Source organism: Xyrauchen texanus, chromosome 45 (assembly GCF_025860055.1).
Source record: "Xyrauchen texanus isolate HMW12.3.18 chromosome 45, RBS_HiC_50CHRs, whole genome shotgun sequence".
Lineage (NCBI taxonomy): Eukaryota > Metazoa > Chordata > Actinopteri > Cypriniformes > Catostomidae > Xyrauchen > Xyrauchen texanus.
Window position 1 is genome coordinate 19,397,297 of NC_068320.1, and position 26,564 is coordinate 19,423,860.

The 26,564-nt window shown below is 39.5% G+C and overlaps 1 protein-coding gene across 1 annotated transcript in view; it reads left to right on the forward strand.

The window, feature by feature from the left end:
• Nucleotides 1–26,564, forward strand: part of pcloa (piccolo presynaptic cytomatrix protein a) — a 62,945-nt gene that overhangs the window by 33,109 nt on the left and 3,272 nt on the right. The window contains exons 6-24 of the mRNA XM_052119076.1: nt 53–1,605; nt 2,253–4,314; nt 5,891–5,959; nt 7,136–7,224; nt 7,846–7,921; nt 9,468–9,593; nt 11,310–11,418; nt 11,935–11,996; nt 12,149–12,342; nt 12,434–12,484; nt 12,839–12,969; nt 14,530–14,556; nt 14,888–14,981; nt 21,734–21,805; nt 21,977–22,226; nt 23,334–23,510; nt 24,835–24,996; nt 26,012–26,153; nt 26,363–26,418. Coding sequence (XP_051975036.1) covers nt 53–1,605; nt 2,253–4,314; nt 5,891–5,959; nt 7,136–7,224; nt 7,846–7,921; nt 9,468–9,593; nt 11,310–11,418; nt 11,935–11,996; nt 12,149–12,342; nt 12,434–12,484; nt 12,839–12,969; nt 14,530–14,556; nt 14,888–14,981; nt 21,734–21,805; nt 21,977–22,226; nt 23,334–23,510; nt 24,835–24,996; nt 26,012–26,153; nt 26,363–26,418 — 5,502 coding nt within the window. The remainder of the gene's footprint in view (nt 1–52; nt 1,606–2,252; nt 4,315–5,890; nt 5,960–7,135; nt 7,225–7,845; nt 7,922–9,467; nt 9,594–11,309; nt 11,419–11,934; nt 11,997–12,148; nt 12,343–12,433; nt 12,485–12,838; nt 12,970–14,529; nt 14,557–14,887; nt 14,982–21,733; nt 21,806–21,976; nt 22,227–23,333; nt 23,511–24,834; nt 24,997–26,011; nt 26,154–26,362; nt 26,419–26,564) is intronic.

Consider the following 26,564-nt stretch of genomic DNA (forward strand, 5'->3'; position numbering starts at 1 on the left):
TGCACAATGTTTATTTGCTCAACTCTATTCTCATAGAATTAACTTTTAACAGGTGAAGCTGTGGACTACTCAAGCAGAGCTACAGGAGTGTGCTCTGTAATGACAATTCCACAGTACACTCAAGCCAGGATTACTTCAGCAGTTGGAACCCATTATGGGGTTTCTAGTGTCCTAAGATCTTCCAACGGTGTTGTTTATTCTTCTGTAGCAGCACCAGTCCCCTCTACATATGCCATAACCACCCAGCCTGGCTCCATCTTCAGCACATCCTACAATACTCTATCAGGCATGCGCACAAGTGACACTATGCCATCACTGTCAACTCTACAGAACCAACCTCTCACTAGATCACAAAGTTTTCTGTCCACAATTGCTTTAACCACAGCAGAGGAACAAATTGACATGCCCTTGAATCTGGAGACTGGAGTTTCAAAAGCTGGCCTTTCCACATCCTTCTCTGATGTAGTTTCTTCCAGTACAACAGTGGCAGCACTAGACACCTACACAAATGCTTCATTGGAAGCAATTGCAGCCTCTTTAGAAGCTCTGTCTTCACCCATGCATCCTGGAGATGGACAGTACCAGATGGAGCGTGAGCTTCTTGAACTAGAGAAGATAAAGCAACAGCGCTTGGCTGAAGAGCTTGAGTGGGAGAGGCAAGAAATCCAGCAGTTTCGTGAGCAAGAACAGCTTCTGATGCAGAAGGAGCTGGAGGAGCTTCAGGCCATGAAACAGCATATTCTCTGCCAGCAAGAAGAGGAGAGACAAGCCCACCTCATGATGCAAAAGGAGACTTATGCTCAACAACAAGAGCAATTAGATCAGATCCAAAGACTGCAAGAGCAGCTCAGACTGCAGTTGGAGGAACAGAAATTCAGGCAAATGTATCCTGGTGAGATCCTGCCAGAGGCTCTTGTTGTGGGAGGAGAAAGAAAGATGGACAGCGGCTGCCAGACTGATGAGGAGGATAATACTGAAAAGGCCTACAGTGTTGGAAGAAAGAAGAAAAGTGCAAAGAAAAGTGTTGATAGTAGTGTACAGACAGATGATGAGGACCAGGATGAATGGGAAGATCCTGCTCGAGGCAGGCGCAGTAGACCACGTGGTGGTAAAAATGGTATGGGTGACAGGGGAGGGGTTTCAGTTCAGGCCCTAACTGAAATTTCTGTACAAACAGACACCTCAGGAACACTAAGGGGGCACTCTGTGCAGGTAGACACTAGAGTAGATTATCCTGACTCTGACAGAACTTCCTCTCCTAAGCGTCGCCCCATGCCACTTGATATAAACCAGTCCCCTTACCTCAAAGCAGATGACTCCACTCTTCAGGTTGTCCCAGGTCCACCCAAATCCCCGAAGGTTCTTTACTCTCCCATTTCCCCTTGTGTATCCCCTAGTAAATCCCTTGAGTATTTGTCTTACGAGAAATCTCTTGGAGACACAAGCCCACAGAGAATACATTCTGCCACAGACCTGTCCAAGGGTCCACCACAAAGTCCTAGGACTCCCAAGGTCATACAAAGGTCAATGTCTGACCCAAAACCCATGAGTCCAACTGCTGAGGAGAGAGCTGCAGCAAATTTCCAGTATTCTGAGGGTTATTCTGTGAGTATACCTGACTTTTATAAGTTTTGATATTTGAGTTTTGTGAGCTGGCTCGATTTTGCTTTTAAAAAATACTGAAATTTCATGGAAATTTTCTTCGTAATTACTACTTATAAGATGTCTAGAAGCAGCTGTTTGATACTGTGTGTAGGATGTTTATGAAATTTTACATTTGTTCATGTATTTTAATTAACTACAATATTATTCTACAGAATGTTTTAGATGAAAAAATCTGGTTGCTACATTTCTGTTATTTTTCTAAAGTTGCCTCAGGCCTGGTTGTTATTGACATGTGTGCTGTCTTGTTTAATATTTGCTAATTTTATTGAATGCTCATTTAAAGGCATTTTTAGAAGTACAGGCGATAAAGAGTATGTACTATTATAGTTTTGATTTCCTCAAGGCATGTCTCTCATGAGTGTGGATAATCCTCCAGATTCTTTCTCATCAATCTCATTTTTTTCAGCCAAACAGGAGAACTAAAGTGTTTTTTGCTTTTAAATGGTACCTATAAAACCAGCTTTTAGCTGATTGTATACAAAATAATGTATGTGCAGTCCTAGGATGAATTATATCTGAAATATGTTTGTATTTATAAAAGCAGTTAAGTCATTTGCCACTAAATTGCTTTTGGTTTTCTCTTTAAGGCAAAGGGATCTCCTAATGGTACTCCATCTGGCACCCAAAAGAAAGTAAAGAGGACCCTTCCTAACCCACCTTCTGAGGAAGAAGCCGCTAATAATGGTCAAACAGCCTACAGCACTGGCTCAGCACGCCGTCGCCTATGCCGAAGCACCAACATGGCACGGGCAAAAATCCTGCAGGACATTGACCGTGAGCTGGACCTGGTTGAGCGAGAGTCCTCCAAACTGCGTAAAAAGCAAGCTGAACTGGATGAGGAAGAAAAGGAGATTGATGCCAAGCTGCGTTACCTAGAGATGGGCATCAATCGACGAAAGGATGCATTGCTTAAAGAGAGGGAAAAGAGGGAAAGGGCCTATTTGCAGAGTGTTGCAGAGGACAGAGACTACATGTCTGACAGTGAGGTGAGTAACATTCGTGAGACAAGCGGTGAAGACGAGGTCAGTGGACATGGGCTAGAGAGACCACGTACTGCACCACAGTCAGAGCTTGATGAGTTTGTTCCTCCGCAGACTAAACACGATGTCCAGTATGGAAAGTATTCCCAGTTCCAGTACTCACAGTATCAGCAGTCTGTGTACCAGCCTCAGTCGCCATACCAATCCCAATCCATCTACTCTTCTGTTCCGTCTCTGACTGCCTCACAGCAACAGAGTTACCACCAAATGCTACTGCTCCAACAGAAAGCCAGGCAACAAGCTGCTCTCCTCGCTGAACTAGATTCCACTAAAATTGCCACCAGCTATGATACCCAATCTTACTTGGGGGGTAAATATGGCAACCACCTTGACCTGAGAACCCTAGAGGAACGTGCTGGCAGCCTGGCAGTGAGTCCTATGTCCAACGTGTCTGCTGACTCCTTCTATGCTGACTTGGATCAACATCATCAAACAACAAGAAGCTACATGCTTTTAGAGGATGAGGCCGAACTGGCAAAGAGTACTGGTAGCCTTTCATCCACTAGCTATGGCATTGCTGAGAGGGAACTGGCCAAAGCAGAGCGTCTTCTGAGACGTACTGCTGCAGATGTTGGTACTGAATACCTGGGCAGTTCCTCCAGACTTCACTCATATAGTAAGGCCCAGGATGAAGAGGATCCGATGGAAGAGCCATTTGAGCTGAAGCTTTTAAAACAGCAACTGAAACAGGAGTTCAGGAGAAGCACAGGGGGCTCTGAAAGCTTGGAGCAACTTGCTGGACTCTCACATCACTATACCACCAGTACAGGAGTGTCCAGTGGAGGCTATAGAGCTTTCCCCAAAATTGATAAGTACAGCATTAGCAGACTAACCTTGGAGAAGCAGGCTGCCAAGCAACTTCCAACATCTATGCTTTACCAGAAACACAAAAACACCAGCAATATTGGAAAGTACTCTTCCTCTATCCAAGACTGCAGGGGTCTAGAAACTGACTATAGTAGTTACTTGGGGTCCAGTGGTACTTCACCCAGATCAAGCAGACTTCTACAGGATGAGATCACCTTTGGACTACGAAAGAATATTGCAGAACAGCAGAAATATCTGGGCTCCACACTTGGGGCAAATTTGGAAGGTTCACTCAATCTCAGCCAAAGCTTAAATCTGGGCCCAAGTATGAGGACTTCCTTGGGAGAAGACTCTGCTTACCCCAGTGGAAGCAGATCACGGCCTTCCTCTAGACCCTCCTCTGTGTATGGCCTTGACCTGTCCATTAAAAGAGACACCTCCAGCTCTTCTCTGAGGCTCAAAGCAGAAGGTGACCTTTCCTCAGAGACTTCAGCATTCCAAACACCATCTGGAAGGTCAAAACCTACAAGCTTACCCATTGGACAGGGAGGGCGTGGACGTATCCCTATTGTGGCACAGAACTCAGAAGAAGAGAGCCCGCTGAGTCCAGTGGGGCAGCCAATGGGTATGGCAAGGGCATCTGCAGGGCCGCTTCCACCCATTTCCGCTGACTCCCGTGATCAGTTTGGGTCATGCCTCTCCCTCCAGGACCCTCAACAGCAACATCTTAGAGAAGATCCTTCAAGAGGGCGTGGCTATGTGCTAATTGACGATCTGCAGGGCACCATGTCTGATAGTGAAGGTAATTTAAATGTCTACAGACTGTCCTCTTGGAGTCTTCATATACAATTCCAGTTTTTTATTTATATGTATGTCTCATCTTTCTCTAAGTGCCCACACATGAGCCATGACTATATGAAGGCATCTGTCTTCTGAATATATCTGCATGTGTGTCTCCACTGCAAAAAATCATTTTCTTACTGTTCTTACAAGTTCTTTGTGTTATTTTCCAGTAAAAAAACATAAAAACTCCTTTAAACAAGATAAATTAATTTGACAAGCAAAACTATGAATATTTTAAGGCTTGTTATTCAAGAATTTTGATCATAAGTTTATCTTGTCTTGTGTCACTGGGAGCATTTTTCACTTTAAGTTTGAATAATTAAGAATGTGCTTTTTTTTTTTTTTTTTTTTTCAGTGTTCTTTGTACTATGTTTTTGTATGCTAACATAACAGCTTAAGAAAAATCTAATTTGACTTTCTATAGTAACATTTCTAACAGTTGCTGTTAACATTTTGCATGTGATTTCTTTGCTGACTGCCTTTATTCTGTGTGAACACTTATAGTGCATGCTTTTAGTCTCTGCACATTCAGTTAACGTGTGCTATCTGGTTGGGAATAATGTGAAAAAGTTATGCTTGAATTGGCGGGACTATGGCCATTTTCAAATCCCTATTGTTAATCGCATAGGAGCAGCCTGATATTCCTTATATTTGCTAGTAAAGCTGGTCGTAAACAATAGAGCTGCGCATGTTGTTTATTAGTCATCCGTTTAGTTATCTGAAAGTGCCTTCTAGTAGAATCTTCTCAGTACCGTTATATATCTATGTCGTAATAAATCTACACATAATCTCTCTTCCTTAGTTCTGTATATTGCTTTATAGTTGAATTATGTTTAAAACTTAAGTTACATTACAGCCACACAATATTTTAACAGTATTCTGTATAATGTCAAGCATAAGTTAAGTATTTAAAAAAAGTTCAGTTCTCTTTCACAGGGTAAATTCTATAGCCTATACACACTTCTATGAACATAGATACTGTCAATGTGTGTTACTAGCATATCTCTTAGTATTATTACCATGCCAGTTTCTGTTTGCATGCATGTTTGATGTTCATTTAATAAATAAGTTATCTGCTTCTTCCTGTCTCTTTTTTTTTTTTTTTTTTTTTTTGCATGTTCATCTACCTGCATTTGCACCTGATAAATGCCTTCATATAGATAGAGCTTTTCCTTTTTCTGAGCTTTGTCTTAGTCAATAGACAAATATTGTTATCTTCTACATATAATTAATCTTAAAATTTGAAGTTATAAAAACATGGTAGTGGATATGCATAGCATGCACCCCACCCTAAAAAAAAGCATGAAATATAACTGCATAAAATGTTACAAAATGTTGTCATTGTTTCACAATATGAGGTTCAAGAATCACACAACCACTGAACCTGAAGCTCAGACCTAAAATACACAGAACATTTTAACATGTATATTTGTTTTTCATTTATCTATAAAGTAACTGTCCCCATACATTTAACAGCATATGATGCCTTCATCATATGTGGCATCTGGAAGTAAATACATTTGCCTTGGTTGCAGCACTAAGTGAATCCCTGGTGGATTTGAACAGAGACGATCCAGGAAACTCACATGAGAATTTGACAAACGGTAGAGTATAACCACCTTAGAATCCTGCACGCCTCCCATCTCCCCCACACCCTCCGCTATCATGACCACCCACCTGCCAATCACCCATGAGCCAAATCGAAACATGTCGCAGGAAGTATGACAAATTTCCACACTAATGTAATGCTGCGTTAGTGAATGCAGCTCTGGCATGTGATTAAATTGGAATTTCACACTTTTTTTTCTCTAAAAATAACAACTCGATCTAAGCCACTGCAATTCCACCAGTTTGATGGACAAAACAGCATTAATCACCCATGTTAGAACAATTTTTGCATATGAAATCTAAAGACCATATTGATTTGATCATAAAGCTGGTCAGGCTCATAAAGCTGACAAAATGACCACAAACATACACAATATTAAATCTCCATGTAAGTGAGTGTTTTAGCATGTAAAAAGATCTACATGTAATATCATTCTACATCTGAGTGTCAGGTCTGCAAACTCAAAAATTGTCTTGTTGAATGTTAATTCGTCATGTCCTAAGGTCACTTATTCACCTGCTCATGACAATGCATATCCAAAATGAATGTCCATAAAAAATTAATGAGACTTCTAATAAATTAAAATAACGTTCACAAGATGATATCTAGACCGCCCCTAGATGTGAGAGTCAAGCATCAGTGCACTTCTTATATTTGTATTCTTTAATGTTCCCAATAAATTAGAAAAGAATATTTCATAATGTGATTGGCAATTACCCATAAATCTCTCCCCTCTTCAACATTGTACTGTTGCAGAAAGACCATTTTTCCCACGCTGGGGTAACAAACTAATGAAAGATAGAATGGCAAAATGTTGTCTACCTGTGCGTATGTCCTATTACATTTGTGAAAGTTGAGAATGTTTGGAGGAAAGTACATTAACACTATATGAGCATATTGACTTTGTTTTAGTTTGACAAGGTTTGCATGGGAAAAAATAACTGCTCTACTTTCTAAAGCAATTTCCTTTTCTGTCCCAGATGGCTCTATATTTTTTGTCTCCTAATCAGCATGTTTGGAAGTAGAAGACAGGTAGCAGTTTGAATCATAGACTGCGTAACTTAACAGTCTCTGATATTACATTCAAATAACTTGAGGGTGTTTAGGGATTTATTTTAACAGATTGGCAGGCAGGAATTTAAAGTTTAAATTTTCATCTATTTTACTGAAGCATACCACCTGCGTCAGGAGGAAACTGACTGGTTTGACAAACCACGAGAAGGACGCACAGAGAACGGACAAGGAGTGGAGAGAAGACAGGTTATAAATACACTTTTTGCATGTACAGTACATTGGGTATAAACAAAGCATTGAGCAGACGTTACAAACATTTACTACTTAAAAACAAACTAGACATATTTACCAAGGCTGTTGATACAAAAGTATATGGCCTAAAGTATATGTGCACCCCCTTCTAATTGAAAGGTTTGGCTAGGCCCTTTATTTCCAGAGAAGGCAAATTTTCATGTTACGGAATACAGTGACATTCTAGAAATTTGTATGCATCAAACTCCGAGCTAGGCCCCATTGCCTAACATCTGGGCCTGATGTCACAAATGCTTGTCTGCATGGGAGCAAATCTCCAACATTTAGTGGAAAGTCTACCCAAAAGAGTGAAAGCTGTTAAGGAGGACATACTCCTTATTAATGCCAATGATTTGAAATACTCAATAAGCATATGTGAGTGTGGCGTTTGGGTGTACAAATATATCTGGCCATATATTGTACAAACAAAAAAACAGTGCATCTGATAAAAAACATACAAATAAGCTGAATTAATTGATCATTTCTGTAAGCACTCCTATAAGTATTTTTAGAAACTTATCAGGCAAAAGTTTTATTCTTAAGTGAATCTCACCATGCTTGTGTGTTGGCCCACAGGGCAAGTCAGCGCATTACCCGTTTCCCCATACCAGAGTAAAACTACAGAGAGATCCTAAAGATCGAAGTGTATCAGGTAAGATATGCAACCAGTCCAATACTTAAAACCTTGCTGCTTGGCTTACTGACATGCTCCTACAATGTAGACAAAAGTTTAGGATGGCTGCCCCTGGTAACAGAGGATCTGTTTGCCTACCAGGCCTGCATGGGGAGATGCCTAAGGCTTATGTCTATACAAACATAAATTTGACCATGCTGAGATTGTGTTGGCACAGTTTATTGTTTGTTTACAACTAAACAACACAGTAGCTCTCCTCCAATTTTCTTTAGCGTCCTCTTGTGGTGCTCCAATTTGCCACATCATTGCACACACACTGTAATCAGACATAAAACCACTGTGTATAGCAGCCACATCAGTTGTCCACCCCCTCCACATGCCTTGGTATTTTAAATCATGTAGGTGTGGTAGACTTACCTTAATCTCCCTTGTCACCATTCCTCTAAGCATTAAAACAGGGCAGACATTACGAAGCATTGTGCCAGATTGGCACCCCTCCAGTTTCATCAGTCATCAAAGCTCAAAATGGCGTGTAATGCACCCATCGGTTTATCCGCGTAATTAGGAAATTCTGAACAAACAAATGTCTTGCGTTGGAAAAAAAAGATGAATTGGTCTATAGCAAGTGTGCTGTTGTGTGACTGGTGAATTTGTTGCACTGTAATTAAGGTAATGTCTACATTAGTTATTAGTCTGATAACTAATCAGGGTCTGGGTACCATGATTCTGAATAGCAGGATGTACTTCACCCAATTAAGTGAGTCACACTTATGATTTGGCTATTCACAGACTTTACCCTGCTGAAAAGACCAGCATGAACTTTCATACTGTTCCTAGCTGTCTTATTCTGATTTTGTGCTGTTTGGCTAGTGGAACAGCATAGCCATGTTACCCACCAGCAAAAACTGTTGGCCAGTCTGCATATTCTTCTACTGAAACTGGTTGACCAAGGGAGGTTTGCAGGTGAAGCTACTTAAGAAGCCTGGTAGGTACACCAATTCAGCAGCATCCCATGCTGGGGACCAGTAGGACTGTGTATCGATACAGATTTCACTATTTAATTTGATTATGATTTATAAGCTCTCAATGCGATTCTGATTTCGATGCAATTTGATTTGATTGTGACCCATTTGGGTAGATGCAGTTATAATGTTTATTTTCTTTACATATGAAAAACAATTCTCTCAGCTAATGCTGTTAACAATACAGGGAACCCTCTAGCTTGGAACATTACAAACATTTTAATAAAAAAATTAACATCAGGGCCCAAGTTATGCAGTTCAATTGCTATGTGACATGTAATAATCAACACAACCAAAACTGAAGTAAAGGTGAAAGATTGCTTTTGGTATTTTAAGAATCAATATCAGGATTGTTCAAATGAAGATTGCGATTAATTGATAAATCTATATTTTTAGCCAGTCCTAGGGACCAGCATCCTAAACACAACATATATTGGTGACCATCACTGCTGCTCTTTTCAACAGGGTGCTGTCTGTTACAGCTTACTGAATTAGCTACATAAATTTGATCATCATATCTTTAAAATGCTCTTTTCTCACAGGAAACGGGCTGGGCATCCGTGTGGTTGGAGGAAAAGAGGTCCCAGGCAGCAACGGGGACATTGGTGCTTATGTAGACAAAGTATTACCTGGAGGAACTGCAGAGCAGACGGGAAAGATTGTGGAAGGTAAGCATTTCAGTTAGGGTTGAGTACTCTCTCAATACTTTTCTCTGTGTAGGTTTATTGTTTTTGCTTTAGCTAAAAAGCTGTATCAATGTACACAGACTGTTAAAGGAAAAACAGAAGTCTATGTGGGGACATTTCGGGGCATGGTTGTGCGTAATATTTCTGAGTAGGAGACAGGAAAAAGAAATGATGCTAATCTGCTCAATTCTTCACCTCCAGGCTTCACGAATGACTCATTCTTGATATTAGAGAGAAAGATAGAGAGGAAGAAAATGAAGTTAAAGTTTCAGGTTTACGACTCTGTTTTCTCAGCGGTGTACATATTGAGTGTAGGTGTTGTACAGATCAAATGTTAGATAAGCATGCCAGTAAAAGAGTCGAGTGTTAAATTTAGATCCAAACTTTGAGATGTCACTGGAGAATTGAACTGCAAGGAGTTTTTATGAAATTTTAGTGGTTTAATAATATTTTTACATTAATGTTATGTAAATGTGCACTGTACAAAGTGAGAATTGTCCCCATTGTGACAAATTCACCCATTGATGGCCGACTGCAAAAAATGATTATGGGAAAATTCTTCTCAGACTTTTATAATAAAACCCAGAGTGATATAATGAGTTTCATGGCTTTTTGGATAGACTGTTTCAGGTACTTCGATAGAGCTGAATTTTACAAGCTCTATTGATCTCAGTTGTGACTGAGACATTAATGCTCTCTCTTTCTCCAGGGGTGAGGGTGTACACAGAATGTTGTAAATTAGGTCTGCTTTGGCTTTAGCTTTTGTGCTGCTTTCTGCAGGTCATAATTTACGAGGGACTGGGATCAGTGGCGAGGGGGAAAGTGAAGCCGGAGGGAGTGGATCTGTCTGCACGCAGGCTTATTTATGAGGCTATATTCAACAGCAGGGCTTTGTGGGAGAACATTGTGAGCTTTGATGGACTGACACTTCGCATCTGTCTTCCTTCTCCTCACACACTCTTTATCAGATTTTGCTCCGTATTTAGGCATCTGATTCCTTAGCTCTCTGTGTTTCATCTTGTCTCATCAAGTCTGTACTCTTCTCATTTCTTCTCATCTCTCCACATTTCTTCTCTTCTTTTCTCTTCTCTTCTATTCTCTCCTCTTCTTGTCTCGTCTCCACATGCTGTTCCACCAAGCTGATGAAGTCTCTTAAGGGTGAAATGTCAAATATTTCTACTTGATGTAAGTGTGACAACCATATGGTCGGCATGGTTACAAAAGAAATGCGACTCAATTTCGCAAGCCTAGTAGAACAGGCTGGTGTTCAGAGCTAGAGTAATGTGAGCCGGCTGTTCAACCTCTCACATTTAACTATAACATCTGTGAATGTGCACAATTCATGACATACACATCATACACATTGACCTACAGGGACCTCAAGCATCCACCGTAATGTGGGAGCTTTAAAACGTCCAAAGAGGGCCTACCTGGCCTACCTGAAGACACGCTTTCACCTGTGTAAGTGCACCAGGATTGGTTTTGAGTTTGCTGTGACTTGGAGTGAACTCTGCTGTTCCCTGCTGCAAGCATTTCTTCTCACTTTCTCTTTGGGGGTCTTGAGAATTGTACCTAGTGTTTATTTTTAGAGATAATGTGTGGCTTTGCAGTGCTTTTTACCATATTTCCCAGCTAGTGAAGAAAAAAATGCATTCAGTTGTGACTTGTATATCTGTGTGTATTTGTGTGTTTGTGAAGGAATGCAAGTTCTGGAGTGGAACTGCATTTCCTTGACTGGAAAGACATACGAGGAGGTGCAGGGTCTGGTTGGTCATCAGGTTGGAGAGGCGGAGCTATGTGTCAGACTGTGAGTGCCAAATTTGCATTACTACTATATATTTATTATTATTATTATAGTTATTATTATTAATAATAATATAATCATATTTTCAATTAAAAAGGAATGAAAAACCGCAAACATAAACAAAAAATTTCTTTTTTTGCATTTTACATTGGACATCAAGCAGCGACCCAACACAGTGCCAAAATGTACAAGTAAATAAAAATGGCCTTACGAATCAAACATGAATGTTATAAATATTACCAAGAACTGCATAAGCCCAATAATGTGCTAAATGCATGACATGAACATGAGAATTTACAATTTTGTAATTTGCATTTATTATTGCATTCAGGATTGCTTTTTCTCTGCTGTCCACAACCCTTTTAAAAAAGACCTGTCAGACCCAGATTTTGGGTCGTGACCCCCCAGTTGAGAACCACTGACTTAGTGCACATTTCAATGTCAAATTGCTGTTACTGTCTTTAACTGATTTTTTTCTGGTTGTCTTCTAACCATGATTTATCTCTTTCTCATCTCTAGTGACCTAAATATGCTGTCTGATTCTGAAAGCTCCCACCTAGACCTTCAAGACCAGTCCAAAGGTGAGAACACACTGCATAACTTTCACACTTTATTCCCCTGTAGTCTGTGCAGATGTTCAGGCCCATCAAATGCCAGTGTCCTAAAGTAATTAACCTAAATTGCACTGTATTGCTGGAGCACTAACTTTACACTTGCACTTGTAAATCTGCAGGAGACAGACCTCCGCGGTCTCCAGGTGTGGACCCTAAGCAGCTGGCTGCAGAGTTGCAGAAAGTGTCCCAGCAGCAGGTGCCATCCTCCTCGACATCAGCGCTGGATAAGGCTTCCGCTTCTGCAGGCTCCAGTGCAGTGCCCAGTCCTGGTCAGCCTGGATCACCCTCTGTCAGCAAGAAACGCCACAGCAAGGTCCAACATGTGGCCATATCCGCATTTTTTTGTACATGGTTAAATGCATCTATTTTTTGTATTTTCTTATTGCTGATGTTCTGTTTCTTAGACCTCTGAGGCTGTAAAGATTCAGTCCCACCCAGTGTCAGGAGAGATCCAGGTAGACTTTTAACTCTGTCATTAATGGGACGGTTTACCCCAAAAAAAATTAATTCTGTCATAATTTACTCACCCTAATATTGTTGTGAATGGTACACAAAAAGAAGATGTTTGGCAGAATGTTAAATCAAGTTAAATTATTTAAGGATGACAACATTTTTATTTTTGGGTGAACTGTCCCTTTAACATTAACTCATTTTAATAATGGTCAGATTTAAGGATACCCTATTAACAGATTGATTGATTTATTATTGTATCAAGTTAAGAATATATTTTTGCCACATTCATATTGTTTAGTAGTTGTATCATAGAGCCTCCTTTTCACCTACTTGGTTCAATTGATTTGATTTTGCAGCTTCAAATAAATTATGACAAACAACTGGGAAATCTCATTGTCCATGTTCTTCAAGCACGGAACCTGGCACCTCGGGACAATAATGGCTACACTGATCCATTCGTTAAAGTTTACCTGCTTCCAGGAAGAGGGTGAGTACATAGAGCAAAACTAAACTGATTGTTTCAGCAACCAAAACTTGAGTGACAAGAGTGTATAGTTTATTTTTAGTGCCCAAAAATATCAAGAGCTGGCTGAAATTTCCAATTAGATTGGCTGGCTACTGTGCTACTTTTTTTAGTGCTACTTTTTTCAGACCTTTTTTAGAAAGTCCAGACCTTAACGTACATCTCATAAGCTGCACCGTGGACCACACTTAATGCCAATAGCCAAAAGTCTTGCTCTGCGAGACTATAGAGAGTGTTAAAGGGATAGTTCACCCAAAAATTAAAGTTCTCATCATTTACTCACCCTCATGCCATCCCATATGTGTATGACTTCTTTCTTCTGCAGAACACAAACACAGATCTTAAGAAGAAGATCTCAGCTCTGTGGGTCCATACAGTGCAAGTGAATGGTTACCAATATTTTCAACCTCCAAAAAGCACATAAAGGCAGCATAAAAGTAATCAGTAAGACTCAAGTGGTTTAATCCATGTCTACTAAAGCAATCCAATTTATTTTTTATGTACACCTTGCTATTGCAGTTTCTAGACATGATCATGATTTCAAGCTTGATTACACTTCCTAGAGCTTAAAATCATGATCGTTAAGGAGACTGCAGGTGTCAATATTTATTGTGAAAATGTAGTTACATTTTGGTCTGTTCTCACCCAAAACCGATTGGATCGCTTCAGAAGACATCGATTAAACTACTGGAGCCTTATGGATTACTTTTATGCTGCCTTTATGTGCTTTTTTGGAGCTTGAAAGTGTTCAACCCCATTCACTTGCACTGTATGGAGAAAGAAATTCATACAAATCTGGGCTGGCATGAGGGTAAGTTAATTACGAGAGAATTAAAATTTTCTGGTGAACTATTCCTTAAAGATTTTAGAATAAATTAATTTCTGAATTCTACAGTCAAATGTGGTAAATATATCTCTCTCACCCCTGGAACTGGAAATTCAGACTGCTTGAGCTGTTCTTTAACACTGCCAGAACGAAACACAAAAATCACTTATCCAGTTATAAATAGCACCAAGTCACTGAGAAAGACCTCATTAGAATGTGCTTATTGTGTAATAATCTCCCAGCTCTAGTTTTGAACTGCTTTTAAATCTGTGTGATTTTGTGTGTATGGGTGTGTGTATCTGACTGTCTGTTAGGATAGCACATCTGTGTGTGTGTGTGTGTGTGTGTGCGCGCACGCGCACGCGCGTGTGGGTGTGCCGTGAGTCAGCAAAAGAGGAAAATCACTGCCAGCACAGTTTGTGTGTAAAATGATTGGGCTGATTGCTGTGTGGAAGTTGCATATGCTTGTGTGTGTGCAACGGACCATTTCTGGCTTTCACCTGTTCATGCAGTACCTGGATTGAACCTACAAAGCAAGATCTCTCCATTTATCTGCTTCATATAGGCATGAATGCATGAATGCTTCTGCATAAGCAATTTTGCGTGCCCATATACAAACACACACACACACACACTTTTACAGTCTTACGCTCGTCACTGATTGTTGTCTGTTTTTGCTGCATGCTGGATCTTCACAGTCAGGTCATGGTTGTGCAGAATGCCAGGTATGTGATTCTTTCCTATAGTCCCAGCACATTATACGAGATTGGCCGTGCTTGGACATGAATGGCTAATGATATCACTTCTGATTTGTTTTATAGGATGTATTTTGCCACCACATTTTTCATCGTTACATATTTGAACATTGCTCACAGACAAATGTAGTATATGGTCACTTAAGCAACACAAGTGGTCATATACTAGACTTCATTGTGCTACCATTTGCCATAGACAACAAACATTTGCTATCTGTGTGGAGTACTTTGAAAATTTGGTTTGTACTGTACTGCTCTTGTGCCTCAGGGTGACCTCTTGTGGTTTATTGTCTAATTACAGTGCTGAGAATAAAAGAAGGTCCAAACACGCTCAGAAGAGCCTGAATCCAGAGTGGAACCAAACTGTCATCTACAAAAACATCCACCTGGAACAGGTGAAGTTCAAACTCCCAGCCATTCGCACATTTTAATGTTTAAAGTTGCAGGAAACAGTATGTGGACTCTGGTTTTACATGTACTTCTAAATAAATGTTCATAAAATGTGAACTGATCCAAAAACTAGGCGATTTTTGATTGAGGTGCTTGACAAGACCTCAAAAGAGCGATTCACTTCAGAAATGCCAAGAATATCAGAATCAGAATTAGCTTTATTGCCAAGTATGCTTACACACACACAAGAAATTTCTCATGGTGACAGAAGCTTCTAGTGCAAAGAGAATGCAACCATATATACATACATACAAACATATACATTTAAACATATATACATATAGTGACATAAAAATTTTAATAAGATATAACAGATAAATTAAAAGAGATATATAATCTTGTTCGAATATTTTTTAAACAGATTTACAGTTATGTGCAGTTCATGTAATGTATTGAAGAAGGTAGGTTATGTTAAAAAATATAAATGAAATATAGATATACGTAGGAATGGATGGACTGAATATTGCACATGGTTGTATTGACAAAAGGGAGAGTACTTGGGAGTAGTTTTAACTGTTCATGAGTTGGATGTCCTGAGGGAACAGTTTGTGTGCCTGGCTGTTCTGGTGCTTAGTGCTCTATAGCGCTGGCCAGAGGGCAACATTTCGAAAAGGAAGTGCACTGGGTGAATTGGGTCAAGAGTGATATTACCAGCCATGGTCCGTCACACTGGATGTATACAGTTCTAGCAGGGTGGGTAAGGGAGTGCCAATAATCCTCTCAGCACTCCAAACTATACTTTGAAGTCTTCTGATGTCTGACTTGGTAGCTGAAGTGCAGAGGACAGACTCAGTGACTGCTGAGTAGTACTGTATCAGCAGCGCCTGTGGCAGGTTGAACTTCCTCTGCTGGGCCTTTTTCAAAATTGAGTCTATGTGGGTCTCAAACTTCAGGTCCTGTGAGATGGTACCTGAATGAATCCACTTCAGCCACAGTGCTGTTCAGAATAGTGAGCATGGTTAATGCTGTGGTGTTCCTCCTAAAGTCCACAATCATCTCCACTGTTTTAAGCAAGTTTAGCTCCAGGTTGTTTTGTCTGCACCAGACGGCCAGCTGTTCAACCTCCATTCTGTAGCTTAACAGAGGGGTTCTTTGCAGTGCAGTCATTGAGGGAGAAGAGTAGTGGGGAGAGGACACATCCCTGGGAGGCATCAGTGCTGATTGTACATGTGATGGAGGTGATATAAGTCCCATATTGACTGCATCATCCACAGACCTGTTAGCTTGATAAGCAAACAGCAGGTGGCCAAAAAAGGGTTCAGAGATGTCCTTCAGGTGGGCCAACACCAGTCTCTCTAATTACTTCATGACCACAGATGTCAGAGCAATGAGTCTGTAGTCATTAAGTCCTGTGATTTTGGGTTTCTTTGGGATGGGGATGATGGTGAATCATCAGGAAACTTCACACTGCTCCAGTGATCTGTTGAAGATTTGTGTGAAGATGGGGGGCAGCTGGCCAGCACAGGATTTTAGACAAGTGGGTGAAACACCATATGGGCCCTGTGCTTTCCTTGTCTTTTGTTTCCAGAAGACTGGCACACATCCTCTTCATAGATACTAAGTGCAGGTTGAGTAACGAGAGGGGAGGAGGGGGGTTGCAGGAGGTGTAAAGGTTAGTGTGATGTGAAGGTCAGAGCGGTGTGGGGTTTGAGACTGGGCCTTTCAAATCTACAGTAAAACACATTCAGATCGTCACCCAGTTGTTGATTCCCTACATAGTTGGGGGATGGTGTCTTGTAGTTGGTAATGCCCTTCATACCTCTCCACACTGATGCAGGGTTGTTGGCTGAGAATTTCATTTTCAGCTTTTTAGAATAGCTTCTTTTAGCCACTCTAATCTCCTTTGTCAGTCTGTTTTTGGCCTGATTGCACAATAGTTTAGCCCCACTTCTGTAAGCATCCTCTTTGGATTGATGAAGCTGCCTGAGTTTTGCTGTAAACCATGGTTTGTCAATGGTGTATGTTAAATAAGTCCTTGTAGGAATGCACATATCCTCACAGAAACTGATGTATTATGTGACAGTATCTGTGAGCTCATCCAGTTCAGTGGCTTCAGCCTCAAAAACACTCCAATCAGTGTAGTCAAAACAGGCTTGTAGTTCCAGCTCTGTTTCATTGGTCCTTCTATTTACAGTCCTTACTACAGTTTTAAATGATTTTAGATTCTGCCAGTAGTTCAGAAGAAGATGAACCACACAGTGATCAGAGAGTCACAAAGCTGCTCGAGGGACAGAGAAATATGCATCCATTATTGTTGTGTAGCAATGATCCAGTGTATTTCTGTCTCTGGTGGGGTATGTAATGTGCTGTCTGTATTTGGGCAGTGTGAGATTTGCCTTGTTAAAATCTCCAAGAATTATAATAAGTGAGTCCGGGTGTTGTTCCTCTGTGTCTGTGATCTGATCAGCCAGCTGTAGCAGTGCTGCACTCACACAAGCTTGTGGTGGAATGTAAACACTCACAAGAATACACAAGAAAAACTCCCACGGCGAGTAGAAAGGTTTGCAGTTTATGAAGATTGCCTAAAAATTAGGGCAGCACATCATCTTCAGCATTGTTACTAGGGATGTGCCCGAAGCCGAATACCTTATTCAGAAAGGCACGAATAATAACTTCAAAAACAATAACGTATTCATCCGAATAATATAAAAAATATTTGTATGACTAAATATCCAAAAACCACAAGAATAAAGTGACATTTTAAATAAACATATACAAAATTACAAAGAATTTATGAATCAGCCAATATTTCTAAAGTGTAAACCATGAAAATGTGCACGTTATGATTTCAGATTGGATGGGCGCAGTCTTAACTCCGTTTGCGGCCTCTGTTAATTGATCGCGTCTGGAGCTTATCAAGTGTTACATTATTTACGATACAACATCATATACACTTTCCACTTCTTGAAATGCCTGTTTTAATGTATCATACGATTCACACGTGAGTATTCACTTATAGCCTGAACCTAAGCGCTGAAGTGACGAATGAACATTTGAGCCCATCTATCCAATTATATGCACATCAGCAATTAAGGTTATTAACTGGTTAAGATATTATTCCGAATATTTTTTTTAAATGATCCATAAAGGTTTAAATGCTCCATAGAGTATTCATCTGTTAGGAATATTCCTCCTTATGTAAAATGAAGAAAGAATGAAAATGTTTATTGTTCTTGAAGGCACTATATAAATGTAACATTATTATTATTATTATTATTATTATTATTATTATTATTATTATTTAACTAAATAACAGAGTCCTATTGTAAAAATTCCTGATAGACTTACTGGACTTTCGCCTGTTTGTAGGCTATACGGTATTTATTTTATTTTAATTTAATTTAATGTTTGAAATTGTATTTAGTATTCCCTGCAAAATGTGTTCTTGATATTTCCCAATTTGCTTGACACACCTTGCCTCCAGAATAATGTTGTTGTACATGCACAGACAAACAAAAATTCATGCAGATTTTAATATCTGAAATACCAGGAGAAAACACAACATATTCCACAGTTAATTTAGCCTACAAATTCAGCTTCATCTGGTAAGAAAAAAAAGAATAAAATTATATTTTTTTAAATAATAATAATAATTATTATTATATTTAGGCTATTATTATGAAAAGGCAGATACAAGGCATGTTTTATTACTTGGAACTATAAATGTAAAAGTAACACTTTTAAATGGGCGTTTCGATTAGTTTGACGCACTTTCGGTTTAAGCCCCGTCCACACCAAGAACTATCCGAATACAGAGACAGATACAGATAATTTTGTTATATGAACAGATACAGATACAAATACAGATAATGGCTTCACTGTACACCAACATTCATTGATGTAAAAACATGTTCCGACTTGACCAGCATACTAGTTTGCTTCCCACGCTGCTCCTCCGGCTAAAATGTCCAACAGAACATCCGAATAATCAAAAACCAGTAAAAGATTGTCTGCTGTGTGCTGCCAAATATTCAGCAGCTCGTCTCTGGTTAAACTGATTGGAAATAAATTACTAAACACAGGACAAACAAACAAAAAGAGCAAAAGAACTGGAAAGCTCCATACCAAGGCAACCATCCGCAGCACCATCTTTTTAATGGAATATTGTTGAAATGAAACAGTTTTAAAAGGATTGGATTCCAAATTCCTCCCGACTGTTTCCAGACCTCCTAAAATAAAGTTTTTACTCCCTGCAATTTGAATGTCTTAATTATATTTTCAATAAAGACTTAGTTGAGGTTCAGAGTAAATGTTTTTGACCAATTCAAGCAGAAATCCAGATAAATCCAGGGGTTCACATACTTTTTCTTGCTTTCACTTGTTATGTTCCTTTATGATTACTTCTAGAATGGGCACACTAAATGTATTCTCCAAAAACATTACACTTTAATCACATACACTCACTGAACACTTTATTAGGAACACCATGTTCCTAATAAAGTGCCCGACATAGTCTTCTGCTGTTGTTGCACATTCGCCTCAAGGTTCCATGTGCTGTGCATTCTGCTCACTACAATTACAGAGTGCCACGTGATTGGCTGATTAGATAATAACATGAATAAGTAGGTGTACAGGTGTTCCTAATAAAGTGCTCTGTGAGTGTAATGTCTGGAAATAAAAAACAAACTAATCTGATTTCACATTGTTAGAATATGCTTTTTAGATTCAACACCCCACCTTGGTTTTGAGCTTTCAATTATGCGAGATCTCTTCTGAGAGAATCAGAGACTTACTTGAAAACAGGGAAAAGCCTGTTATCTCCCAGAAGTACTTTAGTCTAATTAAGACCAAGGAGCTCCTTCAGTCTCTTCAGCTTTGTGAGGCGGCTGCTGACAGATGTGATTGATATGTTTTTACTGGACTGTTGAAGTGAGGCAAATTGCCTTAATTGAGAGAGAAAGACAGAAGGTAGAGGGAAATGTTGCAAGGAATGTGAGGCTTACATCAAAAACCATCTGGATTAAATGCTCCAGTGCTGCATATTGCGTTGCTACAATTAATTTCATTTGTCTTGTTTTCCAGTAAAAATATCTAAACATCCTTAAAACAATATCCATTTACTTGAGATGCAAAATTGTGGAAGATAATAAAACTTGATTAATAGAAGTTAATGGGCTCTATTTTAAGAGTGCTAAGCACAGCACTATGCCATAAGTTGATGCAAAGCCAATGGGCATGGCCATGAAGCTTTGGTATTTTCATGCAAGTATGCGCTAAGTCTAGGCGCAAGTGGGTTTGGTGAAATTGTGCGTACATGGGCTGGGTCAAATGGAATTTAATTCTGAGGTTCTTCTCTGGCACCGGTACACTGCGTCTTATTATATAGTCCATTCTCATGTCATAGCACCAGCGATATAAACAAAGAATTCATAAGAATTTGGGTGTGTAAATGGACTGTATGCAATGAATTAGAAGAATGGAAAAATGTACTTACATTCTTTTGTACATTAACTGCATCCTTGTTGAATGTCAGGCATATTTCTATGACAGCGATGCTCTCCTTTTTATACTCAAGGAAAATATGGCTTCCGTCAGGATTCAGATTTACCCTTGGTTAAATTATAGAGAATGTAGGCATTATTAATCATTTTCATCTACTGACACAAAAATCATGGCTAGTATTAACAGAGATAATGTATAATGTATCAGAACGCACTTAACTTCTACCGGTCGATTTTGAAAAATTACATTCATTTATTGAAACTATTTCAATATTTCCAAATTCAAATGACACTTTAGATGAAACAAAAATCTAATCAAAATAACAAAGTGGCCAAATAAATCATACCTAATCCAAACATTTTACTCTCACTAACTTCTTCCACTTTTGCAGTGACTTAAATTACTCTATGACAACAGGTGGAAAAATACCAATATAAATTTTATTAAAAATGCAATTGTAACTATAAACACAATAATCATAATTGAAAAATAAACCATGACCTAAAGATAATTTAACACAAATCTTATAAATATTTGTTTCATAAAACGGCTACAGCAGGGATTTTCATGGACATCATTTGATATTCCACTATATTTTAAGAGTTTGGATATGGAATTTATTATCACCTGCTAGTGGTATCTCCAAACTGCAAATTAAGAAACAGAGTTTAGCCTTTGCACTGAAATATGACCTGCTTTTGAAACATCTTTGTGCAATGACCTATTTCTTTACAAAATAGCAAATTGTGCTTTGTGGGACTTTATTAACATACAATGCCCATAGTTTGTGTGTATACACCTGCAGATAGCACAAACACTCCCACTCATGCCCACTTGGCACGAAAATGGCACTTAGAATTAGCATTCTCATGAAAATTGTATATGATTTGGCAAGTATTACACAGGGCACAGTCCTAGCACGTAGTGCTGTGCTTTGCACACTCGTGAAAATAGAGCCCTGTATTTTTGTTTTAAGCACAAAGCTCACAAAATGTTGTTCAATTTATGCTTAGGATGTTTAGATATGTATTGATATTTGTACTGGACAACAAGACCAAAATACTAATGAAGAAAAATGATATTTTGGTATTTTCTTTGCCTGATGTAGTAATCATTAATAGAATTATGAACATTATAGTTATCTTTTATCATTTAAATAGTAAAACAATGTTTTAAAAAGCATGATGTTTGATAGTAACAAAATAAATCATCTTGATGAGGAATTTACTCAAACTGAGCTTGTTTGTGTGTTTAGCTAAGGAAGAAGACGTTGGAGGTCAGTGTGTGGGACTACGACAAGAGCTCCGCCAATGACTTCTTGGGAGAGGTGAGTGGCTAGAATAATCACGTTTTGAAAATTAAAGGCCTGTTTCCACAAGGTGCAATGTGATTAAACGACAGTAATATATAATAATAAATAATTACATATTTATACTAGTCACACATACACTACTATCACTACTTGAGCATTATTTAACAGTGTATGTGTGTTGTGTAGGTACTAATTGACCTGTCCAACACGGCCCAGTTGGACAATGTCCCGCGCTGGCTGCCTCTGAAGGAGCAGAGCGAGGGCGATCATCACCGTCGCTCTCACACAGGACAGGCTCGTCAGCACTCGCCCAAACCTCCCGGAGGACATGGTAGTCAGCACTCCCCCAAAACCTCCAGTCACAGCAAAGAGGACTCACCCAAATCCTCCGTCATCAAGAGTCGAAGTCACGGAATCTTCCCTGATCCTTCCAAGGGTAGGACGGAAAGTCGCATGCCAGACCTCATCACTCTCATGCACTGTGAAAATCATTATTCTTAATCAATATTTTTGTCCAGTTTTACAGAAAACATATCTTAACATCTTAAATAATTGGGTTTACTTGAAAAGAAAAATTGCCTAAGATGCATATTAAGACTTGAGTTTATCTTATCTCATATTTTAGAGAGGCTAATGCTTAAAACAAGAACAAAATTTCCAATGGAGTTGGAAAAATAAGCCTAAATGAAAACAACTCATGTCATTTCAAACCTGTGACTTTTTTCTGTTCCATGAAATGCAAAAGGAGAAAGGTTGTCCCCATGCAATTACAAAGAATGTAGAATGAAGCTTTCAAGCTTCAAAAAGGATCATAATAACATAAAAGAATCATCCAATAGTACGTACATCTAGTGCGTTATAAATGTATATACTGTATACTTCAATATATGCATGTAAATCTTATAAAGCCATACAACTCCTTTGTGTGAGGAATTTGTGTCATTATTTAAAATCTATTTCTTTAATTCTAAATATATTCTCTGAAAACTCAGTCTCAAAATTTTACCTTATTACTCTTCAAGACAAAAAATACTGATTAAAAAAAAAGATTTTGCAGTGAATTCCAGTTTTGCCGTCTTTCTCTTTTCATCATTTGCACTGTCCATCTTTCTATTACCAGTATGTCTATGCACTCTCTATTCTGCTCTCTATCTTTTTATGTATTTCACTTGATCTCTCCATCCTGTTACTCAAGCTTCTAGCTTTGGCTTTTTGCTTTCCATATATGTGTGTTCAGTTCACAAAAGCGCTGAGCTCACCAGTGCTTCACTCCAGCCACCTCACACAGGGTGTGAAAGGGCTGCTTAGACGGTAAGCAGCCTGTTTAGATGCTAACTAGGGCACAATAGCTGGACCTCAAATATCACATCAGTGGTGTCAGATGGAGACTCAATCATTTCAAATACCTTAAAGAATTTTTGTTTTGTTTAATAGATAACATAAGTAATCATTTAAAATAGTCAAATACATTTTATTAAACAGCAATTAGGCAAAAGCAGAGAATGAGGCAGCCCTTGTGGTAATTTGGTTCTGGTTGTTTTAGACACGCAGGTCCCCACAATTGAGAAATCTCACAGTAGCCCCGGCACGTCGAAGCCGTCCCTCTCCGAGGGCCAAGCCCGCCCACACGGAGTCCCCCGTGCTCATGGCAAAAGTGGCACGGCCCGGGCACACCTCGACGATGCCGAAGCTGCCAGCCAGCAGCCCCGCCACCAACCAAGTAAACGACGCAAATAAAACCACCACAGCATGGCTGACTTCGCACTTTCCTCCTCCTGTTCTTTTTCGATCCCCTCATTTGTTTTTCTTTTACTTCCTCCTTTTTTGTTTTCTCCCTTTTTTATCTTCCTCTGGCCCCGCTGTGGCCACAGACTGTTCACTTCACTTCCTCTTCACCTGTGTGTTCTCACCAGTATATTGGGAACACCATACACACAAATGCACTTAAAGGCATAACAGTCCTATTTATTTTTACATAATTTATTTTACACTTCAATATTTATAACAATGGACTATTTAATCTCTCAAAATCAGTATATTAGCTCTACAATTTAATTTATGTACTTTTTTAATTATATTCTGCCCATTGGTGCACAACTCTTAAACTGAAGTAGCCTATATAATTAAAACAAAATCAGCTAAAATATGAATCATCGATTAATAAATATGTATGACTGTTTTATACTGTGTATAATATAAATATGATTATAAATAAGATTGTTTTAATCTAGATGACTTCAAAGCATCCTTAAAAAGCAAACTTTTAATCTCTGAAATAACAAAATAATGGTAGGTGTTGAGAATGGATGCTTTGATAATAAACTGCACTCAATTTCTGACCTATTTTCTGTCAGGCACTTTGTCAATCAGCCTTCAACGAGATGCTTACTATGCCAGTGTCAATCACCATGAGACAATCTGACTGGACATTTCAGGAACCTAGTCATGCAGACCTCTTCTTGTGTTCCCCAGGGATATATTGGAAAGGATAGCTACATGGCCAGTTCTTACTGATGAGGCTTATTTTAGGTAAAAACAGCTCAACTTACACTCTAATTAAACATTAGGGACCAAAGGTGTCTGGAATAAGACATCCCTGGTCAGCACACAACACATTTAGCTAAAGGTTTTGCCTAGTTTGTCCACTTAAGACCCCCAAAACAGCCCCCCTCTCAACCTCTTTTTTTTTTTTTTAGTTCTTCTTTATTTGTCCCATTGAGTTATGTTCTGTCCCAGATGGCTGGCTTTTCAGCAGCTGCCCCTTCTCCACCAAGATGTCCGTGCATGTGCCCTCTGCTCCTTAAAGCACCATCCCACCCTGCCTGCACTCTCTATGCAGCTCTTGCTGGCCTAAACTGCACCTCAGTTGACGCACTAAGCCTGAGCCAGGGCGTGCGTACTGTGGCTGCAAGTGACTATGACCTACAGTAAAAGCTGGTGGTGTCCATGTTGTGACAAGTTCATACTCTCCATCTTGCCCCCCTTTTCCCCTCTTCAAACCTCCCCCTTTTTTGCCCCCCACCATGGCTGGTATATGACCCCAGCCCAAAACGTTCGCCTCGACACGAGGCACCACAGGCACAGCGTAATTGGTGTGCTCACCATTCAGAGAGCCCCGTCCAAGTCGCCGGCCAATGAGATCCCTGACGGCCGTCACCTGACCCTCAGGAAAGCCAGGTCGGAAGAGAGGCCACAGCCAGATGGAGGTGAGAGTTGATTGTCGAGAGAACGTCTCGTATGATTGCCGATGACAGAGAGAGAGAGAGAGAGAGAGAGAGGATGTTGAGTTACTAACGCAGTTACTAACGCACACCTGTAGTGGAACTAGCAAGGACACTGCCACCTCACAGGAAATTCATGCAGCGAGTCTCAGTCTGTTCAACAGTCTAGCAACGTGCTTCCCTAAAACCAGGGAACCAAACAGTAACACTCAACTACGATTTCTTGGTCTGATCCATGGTGCAGAAGGTAGCGCCGTTGATCACGACATATAAGACTCATAACTCCAGGCCGGATTCGAACCCAGGTCACTGTGAACCAACAACTCTATTTCCCCCTTTCTTCACCACTTTCCAGTCAGCCTCTTCCATCTTGTAAATATATATTTTTAAATGTGACATCTTGTTATTTCGACAACTACCTGGAGGTGTATCTCATAAGGCACCTGGTATTAGAGTTACGTTGCTCAGTCTGTTTGGAAAAGACTGTGTGCATGGATTAAATGCGGAAATCATGCATCTCACATCACACCATCACCCATCACTCAGTCTTGCACTCTGAAACGCATCAACATTATAAATACACATCAAAGTTCCAGTCTCTCAAATTATTCATATGTAACTACAATTAAAATAAATTTTACAGATGTAACATAATGTAATTACTCGTGCAAAACACAGAAGTTGCAACGTCCAATCACACAGATTACTAATCACCAGTTTTCTAATTTGTTCTGTCTGTGCTTTTGCTTCTGTCTTCTAATGTCTGCTAAGCATATCTCTGTCTGTGATATTACCTTGCATTTATGGAGTGCTGTCATGCTTTCTTTAAATGTTGCCAGCAATATCATTATCTATTTGTGTGTATTTGTTGAGAGACTGTGTGTGGGGTGGATGTTTGGAGATCTGCCTGTCCACTAACCTACTAGAATTAAAGTAGCATAGTTAAACCTGTAGTAGTGTTTATGACTTGTGCAACTCACATAGTCCCATTTAAAAACAGTGTCCCGCAGCCATAGATCTGGTGATGCTCCTGTTACTGCAGCCTCATTAGATAGCGGTCTGAGTGGCAGTGCCTTTAGCCTATTGGATGAAGAGGGCGGGACCAATGCAGTGGATAACGCCATCTTCCAGGTTCCCAGATTGTAAGTGCAGCTCCATCTTACTTTATGGCTCTTATATTCTTTTTGGAATCATCTATACATCATTTGATGCATTTTATTCAATTTTATTCTGTTGGAAGTGCTGGTATGTAGACTGAAATTTTATTTAATTAAATTTTTCGTTAATTTTAATCTCTCGGTTGTGATTCTCTTGGAATGCATACTCTAACCTGATGTTGTTTATTATTCAGTGGAAAGATTCCAAATGGCACAGAAGCTTTGAAATCTGCTCATGGAGATACAGAGGGTAATGTTTGCATGAGATGTGTGGATGCCTACAGTATGTGTGAATGCCTGTTGCTAATAGCAGATTATATGAGTGTGCAATGACCCTGCGGAGAAAAAAACAAAACAATTTAATCCATCTTTAAATGGTTTGTTAGCTGGTCTCCC